Source organism: Podospora bellae-mahoneyi, chromosome 2 (assembly GCF_035222275.1).
Source record: "Podospora bellae-mahoneyi strain CBS 112042 chromosome 2, whole genome shotgun sequence".
Lineage (NCBI taxonomy): Eukaryota > Fungi > Ascomycota > Sordariomycetes > Sordariales > Podosporaceae > Podospora > Podospora bellae-mahoneyi.
The window spans coordinates 4,659,480-4,674,836 of NC_085881.1; the positions used below are offsets into that span (position 1 = coordinate 4,659,480).

The 15,357-nt window shown below is 53.9% G+C and overlaps 5 protein-coding genes across 5 annotated transcripts; 2 read left to right on the forward strand and 3 right to left on the reverse strand.

Annotated features, from left to right (window-relative positions):
• Positions 1 to 53: 53 nt before the first annotated feature.
• Positions 54 to 3,829, reverse strand: MCM2 (MCM DNA helicase complex subunit; the record flags this gene model as incomplete). Its single annotated transcript, XM_062872401.1, has 3 exons — positions 2,860 to 3,829; positions 369 to 2,736; positions 54 to 302 (listed from the first exon to the last, which is right to left on the reverse strand). The coding sequence occupies exons 1-3, from the start codon at positions 2,862 to 2,864 to the stop codon at positions 54 to 56; spliced, it is 2,622 nt and encodes an 873-aa protein (XP_062735674.1). The 5' UTR covers positions 2,865 to 3,829.
• On the forward strand, positions 3,136 to 6,320 carry QC761_212870 (uncharacterized protein). Its single transcript, XM_062877021.1, has 3 exons — positions 3,136 to 3,409; positions 3,469 to 3,523; positions 3,581 to 6,320. The coding sequence occupies exons 1-3, from the start codon at positions 3,270 to 3,272 to the stop codon at positions 5,075 to 5,077; spliced, it is 1,692 nt and encodes a 563-aa protein (XP_062735675.1). The 5' UTR covers positions 3,136 to 3,269; the 3' UTR covers positions 5,078 to 6,320.
• A 53-nt stretch (positions 6,321 to 6,373) lies between these two features.
• URA4 (dihydroorotase) lies at positions 6,374 to 8,033 on the reverse strand. Its single transcript, XM_062877022.1, has 3 exons — positions 7,088 to 8,033; positions 6,879 to 7,032; positions 6,374 to 6,825 (listed from the first exon to the last, which is right to left on the reverse strand). The coding sequence occupies exons 1-3, from the start codon at positions 7,679 to 7,681 to the stop codon at positions 6,506 to 6,508; spliced, it is 1,068 nt and encodes a 355-aa protein (XP_062735676.1). The 5' UTR covers positions 7,682 to 8,033; the 3' UTR covers positions 6,374 to 6,505.
• On the forward strand, positions 7,980 to 10,222 carry QC761_212890 (uncharacterized protein). Its single transcript, XM_062877023.1, has 2 exons — positions 7,980 to 8,900; positions 8,960 to 10,222. Exons 1-2 carry the CDS (start codon positions 8,214 to 8,216, stop codon positions 10,055 to 10,057), a joined length of 1,785 nt encoding a protein of 594 aa, XP_062735677.1. The 5' UTR covers positions 7,980 to 8,213; the 3' UTR covers positions 10,058 to 10,222.
• A 572-nt stretch (positions 10,223 to 10,794) lies between these two features.
• Positions 10,795 to 14,361, reverse strand: QC761_212900 (uncharacterized protein; the record flags this gene model as incomplete). Its single annotated transcript, XM_062877024.1, has 3 exons — positions 10,795 to 12,408; positions 12,461 to 12,567; positions 12,619 to 14,361. The coding sequence occupies 3 exons, from the start codon at positions 14,359 to 14,361 to the stop codon at positions 11,196 to 11,198; spliced, it is 3,063 nt and encodes a 1,020-aa protein (XP_062735678.1). The 3' UTR covers positions 10,795 to 11,195.
• Positions 14,362 to 15,357: the final 996 nt, after the last annotated feature.

Below are 15,357 nucleotides of genomic sequence, written 5' to 3' on the forward strand. Positions count from 1 at the left end.
GCTATACATAAAACTCATCATGAACCAATCAAACCTCATCCTCCCATATTATTTCAAGCCCTCACAGCCGCCCTCCCCCTCCTCCCTTGCGACTGCGTCCCGTTCGTAGCCCCCGGCCGAGCAAGCGTATACTTTGCAAAAGCCCTCGCCAGCGCCTTCTTGCAGCTGACCTTCTGACTCCCCACAAAACTCTCCACCGTGACGGCAATCGCCCGGTCAATATCCTGCGCAGAGCAGTACTCGCTCAACCTCATCTTGCAGAAAGCTTCCGCGATACGGATGATAGCCTCCAGATGACGGACCTATATCACCTAATGTTAGCAAACTGCATGACCAAGGTTGATGAAAGGGGGGGAAAGGGAACATACAGTAATAGGATAAGCCCCCGTCGCCAAACTCTCCCTCCTCATGTCAGCAAACAACCTCGCCACCTTGTCCTCATCGATGTGATACAGCTTGGGCGAGCACTTCTCCCTCGCGTACAAGATGTACTTCCTCAGCAGCTCCTGCGGGATCTGGTCCTCCTTCTTGATCCCATTCTGCTGCGTCTCTTGCTGGGCAGAATCATGCTCCACCTCCATCGACTGCCCGCCATTCTGGGTGTTAGCCGCCTGCGACTGGGACAGCGGATGACTTCTCGAGTGTGACCCAACAATAAAATTGGCCAGCCTTTCGTCCTCCTCCGGCTCGACCGTGTCCCTCACCACGCACAAAATGTCAAAACGGGACAGAATCGGCTCGGTGAGTTCGACGTTGGCGCTGAAGGGGATGGAAGAGTTGTATCGCCCGCCAATGGGGTTGGCGGCGGCAATGATGCCGCACCTAGCCTGCAGGGTAGTCACGATACCAGCCTTGGAGATGGAAATGGTCTGTTGCTCCATGGCTTCGTGGATGGATGTTCTGTCCTGGTCGTTCATCTTGTCGAACTCGTCGATCAGGCAGGTTCCTTTGTCTGCCAGGACAAGGGCGCCGCCTTCCAACGTCCACTCGCTGGTGAGAGGGTCGCGGCGGACCGAGGCTGTCAGACCGACTGCGGAGGCACCCTGACCGGTGGCAAAGACGGCACGGTGGGCGGTCTTTTCGACATACTTGAGAACTTGGGACTTGGCGGTACCTGGGTCGCCGAGCAGCAACACATTGATGTCTCCTCTGACGCGGTGCCCGCCCGTGGTAACCTTGGCTACACCTCCAAAGAGAGACAGTGCGACAGCGGTTTTGATGTCGGTGTGCCCGTAAATGCTTGGGGCAATAGAGTTGATAATCTTGTCCACAATGTGGGGATCCTTGGACAGGCGACGGATCTCATGTTCGTCTTCATCTGTCATGCGGAAACCAGCGAGCTGATCATGAGATTTTATGATGTTGTTTGCCTCGAGGATAGTGGCAAAGACCGGGAAGCCGTTGCGGTTGTTGAGCTGGGCATCGTAGCTATTGCGGTAGATACCGGTCACCTCGATCTCCTCACCGGGCTTGGCCTTGTCGATGAGATCCCAAAGGAGAATCACCTCACGGTGACGGGGAAGACGACCGGCAGGGACTGTGCCGGGCGATTCTTGGAGGGTGAGCTTTTGGTAGTTTCTGTAGACGGTCTTCTCCGAGTTGAGGGTGAAGGGGCCGCGAGACTGGCAGCTCTGGCAGTATGACACCTTGACTTCGACATTGGACTCTTGCTGGAAGGGACCGAGTGTGACACCGCACTTGGTGCAGTCAAACTTGACGTACTTGAGCTGAGGGAAGACACCGGATCTTCTCGTCACCACACCGCTCACACGCACAAGGCAGTTGAGGTGAGACTGGCGAAGCTGGCGAAGGGTGTAGTGTACGGGAAGGTCAAAGATGCGAACGTGAATCTCGGCGTGGATACGCTCGTAATCGGGGTAATGCAGCAGAACGACATCCATAGCAACCTCGTCGAACAGCTTGAGCATCTCGGCAGGAGCGTTGGCCAAGAAGTAGGCCAAGATGGCCTTAGAAGTGGAGAGGTGCTCATAAGAAACCTCGAGAGTCTCAGCGTTCACCTCACCAAGAGTTCTGATGCGGTTGCCGTAAACTGACGAGCCGCTATCATCGATGTACTCTGTGAGGAAGGCCTTGAACTCTCTCTTGATTGTGCGCTGGACGGCTTGTTGGGACACCCAGTCTGTCAGACTGGAAGCTTTGACATCATGGAGGGCCTCGAGTGAGAGCTCCTCATCCATGATATCACCATCCATATCCTCATCAGGGTCCTCATCGTAGCGATGTCTGCGACGGCGAGGCTGGGCTGAGAGATCGATATCGCCGTCTTCTTCACCAGGAAGGAAAGCGGCAGGGAGACGTTGCCGCCTGGCAACCTCTCGATCTCTGCGGTTAAGTTGGGCCTCGAGACGTCGCCTGTCACCAAGATTCATGGCATCGTAGTCGCCCTCGTCGTCAAGATCAATGCCCTCATATCGATCGTCCTCCCTGCTGCGGTAATCTTGCTCAAAGCCATCCCTGAACAGGTCCACATCATCCTCGGCGGCTTCATCCAAATCGTCGAGATCATCCGGGATCTCAACATCTTCCTCAACCTCATCCTCGTCGTCCGCGCCATGGGCGATGGTGTGGAAGGCCGGGGGGGAGGAGGGCAGGGCGGGGCTGGAGGCGCCCGCAATGGAAGAAGGCGCATCTTCACCATTAGTGCGTGAGCGCTTTCTATTTCCCCGGGCTGGTACGCCACGGTTGGCAGAGGACGGGTTATCACGAAGTGGGGAGCTATGGAGGTGTCGAAGTTAGCTTCAAGTCACTTTTGTCAAGATATTTTCAGGGGCGTATTTTTGCTGTATTTTTTTTCCCCTGATCTCTCGATTGGGCACCAAGCGGTAGAACAAAACATACCTCATGTTTGCGGTTGTTATGTGACTGTAATAGCAGTAAGGAAGGGTATCGTTATCGTTCCGACAAAAACGAGGCAAGTGGTGGATGAGCCTGTCCTGAAAGAGAGATGATGTGGGCAACAATGGTCGATTCGGCAACACACAGTGGAGGGGATTGGAAAATGGGAACAGGGGCCTCGCGTCACAGATTGCTTTTCCCCCCCTGGAATCTCGCGTTGATTTCGTGTCGAGGTGCCCAGGGCGCGTTAAGTGGTCTTGGCACCTACCCTGCACTTTAGCGATAAGATAAGCTCCGACAGTGATGCGCGACTCAGAAGAGAACCATCATCGGAATCGATCTATCATCTCATTTTCCACCTTTTTTTGTTTTTGGTTCTGGTTGAGTTTGTCGTTGATACCTGACAATTCATCATGGATTCTGCCTTGGCGCCCAAGTCGGCCTCCGTCGCCGACGTTCCTGAGGATGGAGGGGATGCTTCAGTCGCGCGCAACAAGCCTCGCAGCGACAGCATAGGGTCGCACAAGTCGAGCGATTCGCAGACTGCCGCCGAGTATGTTCATGATGATGCTGGTGGAAGATGTGGTGATTACTACTAATACCACTTTCTAGTTTCTTGCGCGACCAGATGCAGCTAGAGGCCGATGCGCGCGAGGCTCTTCCTTATGTACGGCTCTTGACCCATTGAACACAATGTGCTGATCTAACCATGGTGTCTTAATAGAGCATCGAGAACTGTACCAATGCCCTCGGCCCTCTCCGACAGGCAGTATTTGCTTGCCTCACTTGCAATCCACCGCCCGCGCACTCGTCCGATCCCTACAATGCCGCCGGCGTCTGCTATGCCTGCTCGGTGCAATGCCATGGCGAGCACACCCTCGTCGAGATCTTCAACAAGCGCAACTTTACCTGCGACTGTGGTACCACGAGACTACCTTCGACAAGCCCTTGCAACCTTCGTCTAAATCCCGAAACCAACTCCAAGGGAGGTGTTCACTCCCAGGAGCCCGATGTGAACAACAAATACAACCAAAATTTTCGCAATCGGTTTTGTGGTTGCGAATGTGACTACGATCCTTTTGAGCAAAAGGGAACCATGTTTCAGTGTTTGGGTCTAGGTACACATGACACAGGAGGGTGTGGCGAGGACTGGTGGCACCCGGGTTGTGTTGTTGGAATGGGTCCAAAGTGGTTCGAGAAGATGGCCAAAGAGAAGAAGCCGAAGACAGAGCAGGACAAGGAGGATGGCACCAGTGCCCCATTGCCGACCATCTCGGAAGATTCTGAAGCGCTCCCGACCCAGAACGGTGCCGAGGAAGAAGAAGAGGAGGAGGATGATCCCCCACTTCCCCCTGGATTCCCTGAAGAAGACAACTTTGAAGCCTTCTTGTGCTACAAGTGTGTGGAGGCTTACCCTTGGGTCAAGCGATATGCCGGCACCGAAGGATTTCTACCTGCGGTCCACTTCAAGCCTGATGGAGCGGCCAAAGAGACCCTTCCAGATGCTCCTGCCACTACGGACTTCAAGACAGAGGAGCCCACGCTCAAAGTTGAGGGGGCTGCCTCTACCAAAACCGAGGTGCCTGCTGCCACCACCACACCAGCCGCTGCCAACCTCGATGTTCCCAAGAAGCGCAAAGCCTTGGACGATGATGAGGATGAGGCAGGTTCTCAGACATCCAAGCGTGTGAAGAATGAAGATGAATCCAAAGAGAGTCCTAGAGAGCGCTCTGCTACACCTTCTGCTCCCCCGCCTTGCAAGCTTCTATCCCTACCCCCGGTGCCCCCCGCAGGCAAATTCTCTCTTTTCTGCAAGCCCGACTTCCGAGAGAAGCTGTGTCGCTGTTCTTCCTGCTTCCCTCTGCTCGTCCCTCATCCCCAGCTTCTTGAGGAAGAAGAGACCTATGAGCCACCTGTGTCACCAGAGGCGTCGGATAACGGGTCCACATTGGGCAGCAACTCCCTCTATGAGCGGGGAGAATCTGCACTGAAGAATGTTGATAGGGTGAGAGCTATCGAAGGTGTGATGGCGTACAATCATCTCAAGGACAAGTTGAAGCCGTTCTTTCAGCAGTTTGCCGAGAGCGGACAGGCAATCAGTGCCGAGGATATCAAGGGCTACTTTGCGAAACTGAGAGGCGATGAGGAGGTCGCCACTGCGGATACGTCTGCCCAGGGGAAGGGAGGCGGTGACAATCGGAGGGAGGAGAGTGGATACTGATTGATTTCTTTGTCGGGAACGGGCATGTTGTGCTTGGTTAGGATGTTTGGTTGCTTGGTAATTCAACTGGGACTGCAAGGAAATAGGCACATGGTTTATGGTATGGAATGGATTGGGACAGCGATCTTTTTGTTCGGAATCACTGAAGGCTTTCTGTGTAGGTTAATTTGTATCTGGAGTTATTTTGTCTTGCGGCAGAGGATGGATTCACGCAATATGAAGAGACATTCAACGTGCGCCTAGAGACACCCACTCCACACTGCTCCTAAACAACCTGTTAGGAGATCATTACATGACGGAATTGGTCACATCGGGCTCTCGGAGACGCAAGTTTCCTCTCGTATATGTTTCTAGCCGAACTCGACCCTCGCCATCTTCCGAGTAAACGCAAGTCTGAAAAACCAAAGCCAGCTCTAACAACTCTCAAGAGTCCAACTTGCCTGCTTACTTCTCGTGTTAAAAGCAGCATCCGTCCCTTCGTTGTCATAATTCCCTTTCATCACCCAAACGCATCCTCATTCCCTCCAATATCTCTTTCCTCCTAACTTTTATTTTCTTACCAGTTTCTCTATTTCTTCACTATATATATTGAAGCTTTACAGCCATGAACGCCCTAGTTCCACCACCACCTGTTGAGATGTCCCTCGACAAAAACTCCAACCACCTTGGCCTCACCTACCACCTTTTGTCTACCTGTGCCTGTCACGACCAGCAGCCTCCTCCAAAGCTGTTTTCTAGCTCGGCAACCCTGCTGATGACCTGCTTGCCCACCACAACCTGGGTAATAGCCCATCGATCCCGCAGCCCCGACAGCCGAAGCCCATATATTCCCCAAGACACTGGCTTCCATGTCAAGGGCGAGGGGCTCCTGGTGAAGCAGGGCTCACGGGATCCACCACGGTACACGGTTCTCCTTTTCTTTTTCCTCCAGTAGTATATAATGTATCTTGCCAGTCGATCCGTAGTTGGGTTCCAACCATCAGTGGGGACCAAAGATTGCTTTGAATGCGCGGTGAAGGCCGGGCGGTGGCTGCGCTGCCAAACTTTACCTGTCAGGCTGCCAATGTCAAGCAGAATAGGGATTGAGAGTTGATGTATCTCAAGATGTCGATGATAATAGCTGAAATGGGGATGAGCTGTGGATGTTTGGCTTTCTCACTGTCTTATTATACCCAAGCGAAGTTAGAAAACAGAGAACAATTTCTATGTTGTTAGATACCTACTTGACGTTTAATCACAATCACCCCAACACAATGCCCGCTGAGCTTCCACTCCAGTTCACAGAACGCTCAGCAAGTGTCCATCATCAATCACACATCTCATTTTGTACACCCCGTCACTCATCTATCATTTTGGTATATTGCCCTTTTTTACCCCTTTTCCCATCCCAACAACCCTTTTTGACATTCCTTTTCATATTTCCCAAAATCAAAGCCACTCCACACTCCAAATCTTCTCGCCAGCACGATATGGCACAATCTCAGCCTGCTCGCTCTTCAAGCTCTCCTCAACAGTGGCACCATCCTTCTTCAGCAAGATCTTCTTGTCAGAAGGAGGCAAGCCGTAGAACTTGCGGCCGTAGGAGGAGAAGAAACCGGCCAAAGCTTCGTCATTGACGTCCGAGTCAGAAATGTCACCGCGGGCGATGCCCTCCTCAAGAGCCTTGAGGACGTAGCCGAGGGCGTAAGGCTGGGTGAAGACACCGGCGGCGGTGTTGCCCTTACCCTTCTTGGAGGAGATATCGTGGGCTGGTTGTATGTCAGTGCCTGCTAACAGTGCAAAGGAACGGAATGAAACATACGAGCACTGTCAGTACCAAGGAAGAACTTCCCCTTGGAGGACACAACAGCCTGAAGAAGAGCCCGACGGTCCTCGGGGGACTTGGCAGAGGGCTTGCAGTAGTGGTGCACATTGGCGGACCAGTCATCCACCAGCAAGCTCAAGTGATGAGCAGTCTATCATCCTCAGTCAGCACTTCACCCTTCCCCAACCCGTCACAATTTCACTCACAATAGTCCCCACAACATCCTCCCCAAACTCTCTCACAGCCTCCACCGCCTCCCCAGTAGTGCAATGCTCCAACACAATCTTCAACTTGGGGTACTTGCCCACCAAGCTCCTCAGCGTAGGCAAGAACCTGCTCTCCGCATTCATCACCGTAACCCCCTCCTTGCTATCACTCGGCACCTCCCCGTGCAAGTTCAGCACAATCCCTTCCTTCTCCATAGCCTTGAGCACCTCGTCAAAAGGCTCAAAGCTCACAACACCCCATTGGCTGTTGGTAGTCGCTCCCTTGGGGTAAGCCTTCACACCGGCAATGCCAGCCTTCTTGGCCTTGGCAATCTCCTCGGGGGTGATGGAGGAGTGGAGGTACAAAGACATGAGGTAATTGACGCTTGGGTCGATGGCTTCTAAGGCGGACTTGTACTCGAGAGCAGCGTCGACAGAGGTGACGGGGACAGGGGCGAGGTTGGGCATGACGAAGACGGTGTCGATGCCGGCTGGGCGGATGGTGGGCGTGACGAGGGAGGCGATGGGGCCTGGGGCGTTGCGGAGGTGGACATGCATGTCCGCTGCTGAGGGGAGGGTGTAGGTGTCTTTCATTTTGGCGCTGATGTCGGGGTTATGAGTTGGGGTGTGTGGCTTGAAGAAAAGGACTATTCCAGTGAAAAATAGTGAGTTGTGTAAGTCGAAAGTGAAACGGAAAAGTGAGGTTGAAGATGGGGAGGGTGTGGAGTGAGAGGTGAGTCGTGAGATAGCTTGGCGGAAGGCATAAAATTGTGCACGGGTTAGGGTTTAAGGTGCTGGGTTAGCACTCCTTTCATCTGAACCATAATTTTCCAACATCATTGCAAAGAATGCTACTGAACAGCCATGTACTCATGTGACCAATATGTCGAGAGCATTCTTCAGGCCCAAAAATAAACTGAAAGATGGACACGGATAACCATTCTCGTGGCCCTTGGGCCTTTACTCAGACAAGGGTGCGACTTACAAATCAATATAACATCAATGACGTCCCGCCTTTTCACTTCATCTTGAACCCTTTCTAATCTCAACAAATCAATTGGAATATGAAAATTTATCTGCTCATACATCAATAGTAATCCCTCATCATCTCTTCTTCAATTCCAAAATGACAGTCGGTCTCACCGAGGACCGTCTTGGGCCCGGTGCTGACGACGGGTCCGGCAGCTCCACCACCTCAGCAACCATCACCGCTACCGAGCAAACACCCCTTCTCGCGTCCGACACATCCTCAGTCACCATCGCCCGTCACATCTCCCTTGAACGAGAGTCAACAGTCCATAATGAGCCCTCAGAGGAAGATGAACACCCTCCCCTGGGCTGGAAAAGAGGCACAGCCATCATCTTGTCCATGTGGGCTCTTATCTTCCTCCAAGCAGCCAACATGTCTGGCATCAGCACCACTCAATCTTCCATTGCTGAGGACCTGGATGCCTACCAAAACGCCATGTGGTTTACGTCTTCGTACATGATTAGCGTGTCCTCCACCGCTCCTCTTGTTGGTCGTCTGTCCATGATATTCTCGCCTGGGGTGATGGTGCTCATATGCTCGACGTGGTTTACCATTGGGGCGGTTATTGTTTCGGTTGCGCCTACATTCGGGGTGTTTATCCTAGGCAGAGTGTTGTGTGGTATTGGGAGCGGTGGGATCATGACACTGTGTATGATACTGGTCATCCAGCTCACCTCCAAGAAGAAAAGGGGGCTGTGGATCGGACTAGTAAACGCGGGCTTCACCATAGGAGTCTCAACAGGCGCAGTGGTATTTGGTGCACTCCTCCCAGTCATAGGATGGGTAAGCTCCCCCTCCCCTATTTACCATCCCTTCCAGACCTAACCATCCCCCTCGCCCAGCGCCTCCTCTTCGGATCTCAAGCCCCCCTCTCCTTCCTCACCGGCCTGGGCGTATTCCTCAGCATCCCCCGCCGCCCCTCCACTCACCACTCCTGCGACAAATCCCTCCTCACCAAACTCTCCAGCATCGACTACCTCGGCGCCCTCACCCTCACCGCCACCATCACCTCCCTGTTATACGCCCTCTCAACCTACACCCGTGCCCCCCTAGCTCTATCCCTCCTCTCCCTCTCCCTCTTCCTACTAATTGAATCCCGCCACCCCGACCCCATCATCCCCCTCCCCATCCTCTCCTCCCGTGGCGTCTTGCTATCTTGCCTCTCCCAACTAGGCTTCATGGCCTCGCGGTGGACAGTCCTCTTCTACGCCCCCATCTTCATCCTGGCCGTCCGCGGCCTCTCCCCCGCCCTCGCCGGCTCCGTCCTCATCCCCACCAACCTCGGCTTCGGCATCGGGGGTCTGCTCGTAGGCTGGCTGCACATCAAGCGCTCCGGCTCCTTCTGGCTGCCCTGCCTCTTATCCCTCTTCATCTTTGGCTGCTCCCTCTTGGAACTCTCGTTCGTGAGCAACCACGAGACGAGATACGGGGTTTATATCGCCGTGGTCTTCATCAACGGGTTGTGTACCGGCGCAGCGGTGAACTACACGCTCGCTCACCTGTTGCATCTCGCACCGGCAAAGGACCATTTTATCGTTACAGGTTTGTTGGCTACGTTTAGGGGTTTCGCGGGGAGTTTTGGGACGGGGATTGGGGGTGGGGTTTTCAACCGGGTTCTGAGAGGTAGTTTAACACGGGGCTTTCTGGAGCTGGGGCATGGGGAGTTGACGGAGCGGAGCGAGAAGTTGATTACCGTTTTGGTGGGCAGTCCGGCCGCTGTCTGGCAAGAAGGGGTACTCAGCAAGATGGAACAGGGGGTTGCTGTGGGCGGGTATGAGATGGCGCTGAGAAAGTTGTACATGGGTGCCGCTGGGGTGACGGTGGTGGTGTTGATTTTGCAGTGGGCCACAGGCTGGAAAGGGGTGGAAGACGAGACAAAGACAGATGAGGAGGGGATTAGAGAGGCCGTGCTGGAGGCTGATCCCGCCATGGAGGCTTAGATCTAGAGTTGGTATATTTCCGTCAATTTAAGAAAAACGATGCAAGGAGTTCACGATACAGTCTAGTCGGTTATAAGATTGACCATGTAGACCTGAACAACGGCCAAAGTCCTGTAAACGTACGTGTTTTTAATTTTTCACCAATATCACTATCACCCTCTCTCATCTACATCTACTACCCCTCCCCCCCCCCCTGCCTCCCCTCCCATCATCTTACACCCAAAGATACCCGCCGCTCAACATCCGATACCATCCCACCTTTCCTTATTCGGTTTTCCCTCTCATATGCATCACATACATTCCGTCCCCTCGTTCCTACCACCCCAGGAAATTATCTAGAGAACTAGGAAGAGTCATCCATTCGTATCATTCGTCCATTTTCCCCTCCCCAAGTCCCAAACAAAACCCCATTATCCTTTTTTTGTTTTGTACTCCACCCACCCTCCCGTTCTAAAATTTTGCGTTTATGCCGAATATCAGGGCATGGTTGTTTCTGGTCCAGCTATATCTAGAGACATAGTAGAGGTCGAGAAGTACTGCGTGAAAATCCACAACTGTAAGTATGTCATTTTGGGTATGTATAGTTGGATATGTTGTGTCAATGCCGTGGCGAGATCAAATGGAAGAAGAAAAGTGTGTTTGATGTCGGATTGTGGTGAAATAGGAGGCGGGGGGATTAGTCGAAAATCGAGGAGGTGATCGTATCTTGAGTATAAAAAGTATTCGGGAGAGGCAGTGATGGAAAAAGGAGGACGTGAAGTATTACGCTTCACACAGATATGGGTGGTGGCGAGACAAAGATTGGCGCCCTGGTCCCTTGCTCCTCCCTTCAGCAAGACAACATGGGTCGCCTGTGAAGCGCCTTCACTCCAAGGGCAGGATGGTCAATCCTGCCGTCATCACGAGTTCATCGAAGCAGAGAGTAGCTGGCTGCCATCTCCGCTAGTCGATAACCTAACTACACCGGCCGGCCGCCTGCCAGCCCTTTGTTGATCATTTCGCACTCGCGGTCTTGATATCTTACATCCTTCTAACCCGTCCTCGCTTTTGAACGCCGAGAAAGCCTGTGGCATGTCGCACCAGGACTGACTGGCCAGTCGACCAGTTCTTTGGAGATCAAGTTCGAGGTAAAGGACTCTCAAACGCGCTGGTAGAACAACAAGTAAGCAACCTTGTTGTCCTTGATGCTGTCCTTGTGCTGCTTAGGGGGCAGCTTCTGTCCGTTGGTAGCCGGTGTGTTGACAACGCTGCTCCACTTCTTGCCACCGGCCGCTTGCTTCCAGCCATCGTCGTCGCCGGTATCCTCATCATTCATGGCACCGAATCTGTTGCTACCAGTGCTGTCCTTTTGGTTACCAGAGCCAGACTTGGCCTGTTCTTCCTCGGCACCACCCTCAGCCACATCTTCGCTGCGCACACGGCGGATAACGGTGTCATCGATACGAATCCATTCTCGGCCATCCTGTCGGCGAACATCTACTGTGTAATGACCGCCACTGGCATTCTTACCATGATGATACACAACAGCCGTCAGCTTGTATCGAGGAACACCCTCGTGAACCGTGCTGTTGCGTTGAGAGCGAGACAGAACCTCTTGTGGGAATTCGAACTCGAGAGGATAGCCAATCTTCTTCCAGATCTTGACAGTACCACCTTGACCCTCGGCGTCGAATTGGAAACGCTTGAGGTGCAAGATAAGAACAGGAGGAACCGATTCAATAAAGATCTGCTTAGTGGCCTTGACGTTCTTGCCGTGGGGCGAGTTGAAATCGCCGTGGAGTGTTTCCGGTCGAGTTAGACCCTTCAGGGCGTCAATGATGTTGCGAATCTCGGGTGCACCAATGTCAAGTTGCAGCGGCTCGTAAGGCTCCAGCGTGACCGAGGTCTTGTTGCCAGGAACACGCAGTTCAGAGCGCAACTTCCCACCAAAGATCTTGTTGATGGGTGAAGCGAGTGAATGGCCAGAAGACCGAGTAACAGCAGCGCGTTGACGGGGACCAACCTCAAGCCAATCATCAGCGCCCTCGAGCGATCCGTTTGGCTTGGAAGTGGTGGGAGAAGACGGAGTTGAGTTCGGTGCGGTAGAAACTGCTGAAACAGGGGCAGTACGCATCACCTGGGCACACTCATCGTGTAGACCTTCAAGAAGGAACCCAAGGAACTCTTGGGCGTCTTGTTGGTGACCACGCCTCATGCTGGCAAAGCGGGGAAGTTTGCGAATGGCTTCGTAAACAAACTCAGGGGTGAAAGACTCGCCATATTGCTCAAGCTCTTCCGGCTTCAGCCGTCTCTGGAGGAGGTCAGTTGACGTAGCAGAGTCGATAATCTTAAATTCACGCATGAACATGATCCTGCACTTTTGCGTTAGTCAACGCTAACTCAGACGGTCGTGTTGCAACTTACAGTGCATCGATCAAAGGCGTTTCGCTCTTGAAACTGTGAGTGGCTTTCTTGGACACTTGATCTAGAAAGTCGTAGAACGGAATGCAGAAAATCAAAACTTGAAGAACCTGCATTGCATCAGTATCAACTATTGTAGCTTGAGATCAGAGTCAACTCACAGAATTCATGTAACACATATTTCCAGTGTTGACCAAGCCTCTGGGCTCAATAAAGGGCAGCTTGTCAATACCAGTAGGACGATAGGCCTGTAAAGCCTCGGCAAGAGAGTTCGCCTTGGAACTGGGGAAACTTCCAACGGCTCCAGATGCAGCGGTAGAGACATCGGCAGCGTTGCCATTGGTGTGGACGCGAGGAGCTGCGGCAGTAGAGGCCACAGCAGAGGGAGCTGCACTGGGCTTTGCGAACAAAGCGGCCCAGGCCTTGGGTTTTGCAGGAGCTGGAGTTGGAGCTGGTGCGGCTTGGGCAGGAGCAGACTCAGTCTCGGACTTCTCGCCCATGCCATTCACCTGGTGAGCACCCTCGCCGGCCTCGGTCGACTTTTCGTCTTTGGTGGGAGCAACGGAAGTTTGCTGAACAGCTGTCTTCTCCACCGCTTGCAGCTCCTTTGGAGCAATCCTTGGAATTACTGGGAGAACGGGAACCGCAGGAACTGTGGGAAGTGCCGGGATAGCTGAGCGAATAGCAGGCTTCACGGTCGTGCTGGGGCTGACTGCCACTGCGATGGATGCCTGGGTCGTTTGGGCAGAACTTGGCGTGGTTGGGGGGGTATCCTCTACCTGCTGCTCATGGGTGGAGGGTGTCTCCGAACGAGCGGTGGCAGCCTCAGTTACTTCAGCCTTAACGGTGGTTTCCGCATTAACAACTGGCTCCTCCTTAGGTTCTGTCTGCTCCGCCTGCTCTGGCTGCTGAGCCTCCGCCGGTTTCTCGAGAATCAGATTAGGAGTGCTAGAGACCGGGCGTCTTCTCCTCGACTTTGGGGCACGAGCGGGGAATCCAGCTTCGGGATTGGAGAACCATGGCAGCTTTGACAATATCTTCTCAGATGGCGAGGTGATGGGGTGGACTTCAGATGTTGCCGGGGTGGTTGCCATGTTGAACGGACCCTCCACCACAGAAGCTGCGGGCGTCTCTACCGCGACCTCTACTTGAGTCTCTACCGAGGCCTCTGCTTCAATCGCCGCTTCTTGTTGCTCAGGCTGAACCTCAGCAGGGGATTTGGCTTCCGAGGCAAGATAAGCCTCCTGGTTATACTCCTGCGGGAACGGCTGCTGCTGCTGCTGGGGCACAAAGGGTTGGAACTCTGGCTGAATAGGTGGTTGTGCTTCGTGGACGTGCAGTGCCTGAACCGGAGGCTGCACCTCGTGATTATGCAACGGCTGATGTGAAGCTGGAATAAACTCGCGGAAAGGGGGTATGGTCGAGGGGGCAATCGTCGTAGGAGGCGGAACGGCAAATGAATGGGTTGTTGACGGGGTAAGCGGGGCAACGACCGGGGGCATAGCAGGAGGGGGCGGTTGGTATGGTGAAGACACAATCGGCGAGTGCTGGGCAGGTCTGCCATAGGGCTGGTGCAGAGGGACATACTGCTGCACAGCAGGCGGCGAACGAGTGTAAGGGGCGTGATTGTACTGGGGCGGAAGGTAAGGTTGCGGCATGGCGCCAGTATGATACTGCTGGTAAGGCATGTAGTAGGGCTGGTTCGGCGGGTAGGGGTTCATGTACTGAGCCCCATGGCCGTACATGGAGGGATTGACATGATGCTGATGTTGCTGGTATTGGTAACCATGAGCAGGCCCATACTGGTGACGATTTCCACGGCGAGGAGGAGGCGGACCTCCTCCCATGTCGGCGCCTCCTTGCATCTGCTGCCCAGCCGGCAGATGCGCGCGATTGTTCATCATGCCGGCCTGGGTTGGGAGCTGTGGCGGCAGCTGCTCACTGAAGTGAGGGCCACCGCGGCGGACTGGACGTATACCAGGTGGGAGCCCCGGTGAGGGCGGGATCTGGCGATGGAATTCGAAGGGTTCGGCGCGGGCGTCAATGATGGGCAACGTTGGGGGTGGGTTGGCGGCTGGTGCCGGGAGAGAGCGAGAGGCGAACTTGGAGTGGCGGGAACGAAATGCCCGACCTGTCTGACTTGGCAGTGTCGGAGCTGGCGGCAGTGGGTGGGTGGTGGTGGTGGTGGTGGTGCCGGTGCCGGTGCCGGTGCGCGTCGTTTGCTGGTGTGCGGTGCGCCGGTTCTAGGCAATCAAGACAAGTCGTTGTCAGTTTGGCCTCGACGGTTTCGATGAGTCGTTGCTCCAGCGGGTGCAGGGGGCCAGAGACACGGTGCGGCACATTGGACAGCGTGCTGCCAGGACGCGGGGGGACGGTACAGCACACGGGAAAGTGATGCTGGATGGATAGAGCCAACCTCTGGGTGAAAACCAGGTGTGAGACCTTGCGTGGTGGTTGACAAAATTTAAACCGCCTCTTTTCGAGAAACCAAAGAAAGGGCCCAAAGCTAAGAGGCCTAGCCGAAGCTCGGACTGACCCTAACCCTAAGGCAACGTCCGTTCGTTCAGGCCGCCTCGAGACCCGCTGCGATTCTGCAGCCCCCCCAGATCAGATCAACATGACAATTCTCTTCAAACTGCAAACAGAGTCTCGGAGAATTAACGCTATCTAATAATAATACAAGACATGTCCCAATGTTGCAACCCCAGCATCGGAGTAAAAGACAACACAGATGGATCACCTCACTGAAACCCGCGCCAGAAAGGATAGTAGCGGGTAGTTGGCAGTCAAAGAGTGTTGGAGAACTCCTGAGTAAAAGGGTATCGATCTTCAATATAATTCTAGAATTCAAAAAACACCACGCTTCTTTTTGTTGCGGTTGTTTTACAAACCCAGCGAGC

What these genes read in the sequence shown, in the direction of transcription:
- URA4 (XM_062877022.1), bottom strand. Translation starts at nt 7,681, where the DNA reads ATGAAAGACACCTACACCCTCCCCTCAGCAGCGGACATGCATGTCCAC. An exon ending in AGGATGTTGTGGGGACTATT is followed by an intron (nt 7,033 to 7,087) that starts GTGAGTGAAATT and finishes TGAGGATGATAG; the next exon opens with ACTGCTCATCACTTGAGCTT. An exon ending in CCTTGGTACTGACAGTGCTC is followed by an intron (nt 6,826 to 6,878) that starts GTATGTTTCATT and finishes ACATACAACCAG; the next exon opens with CCCACGATATCTCCTCCAAG.
- QC761_212870 (XM_062877021.1), top strand. Translation starts at nt 3,270, where the DNA reads ATGGATTCTGCCTTGGCGCCCAAGTCGGCCTCCGTCGCCGACGTTCCT. An exon ending in GATTCGCAGACTGCCGCCGA is followed by an intron (nt 3,410 to 3,468) that starts GTATGTTCATGA and finishes ACCACTTTCTAG; the next exon opens with TTTCTTGCGCGACCAGATGC. An exon ending in CGCGCGAGGCTCTTCCTTAT is followed by an intron (nt 3,524 to 3,580) that starts GTACGGCTCTTG and finishes GTGTCTTAATAG; the next exon opens with AGCATCGAGAACTGTACCAA.
- QC761_212890 (XM_062877023.1), top strand. Translation starts at nt 8,214, where the DNA reads ATGACAGTCGGTCTCACCGAGGACCGTCTTGGGCCCGGTGCTGACGAC. An exon ending in TCCTCCCAGTCATAGGATGG is followed by an intron (nt 8,901 to 8,959) that starts GTAAGCTCCCCC and finishes CCCCTCGCCCAG; the next exon opens with CGCCTCCTCTTCGGATCTCA.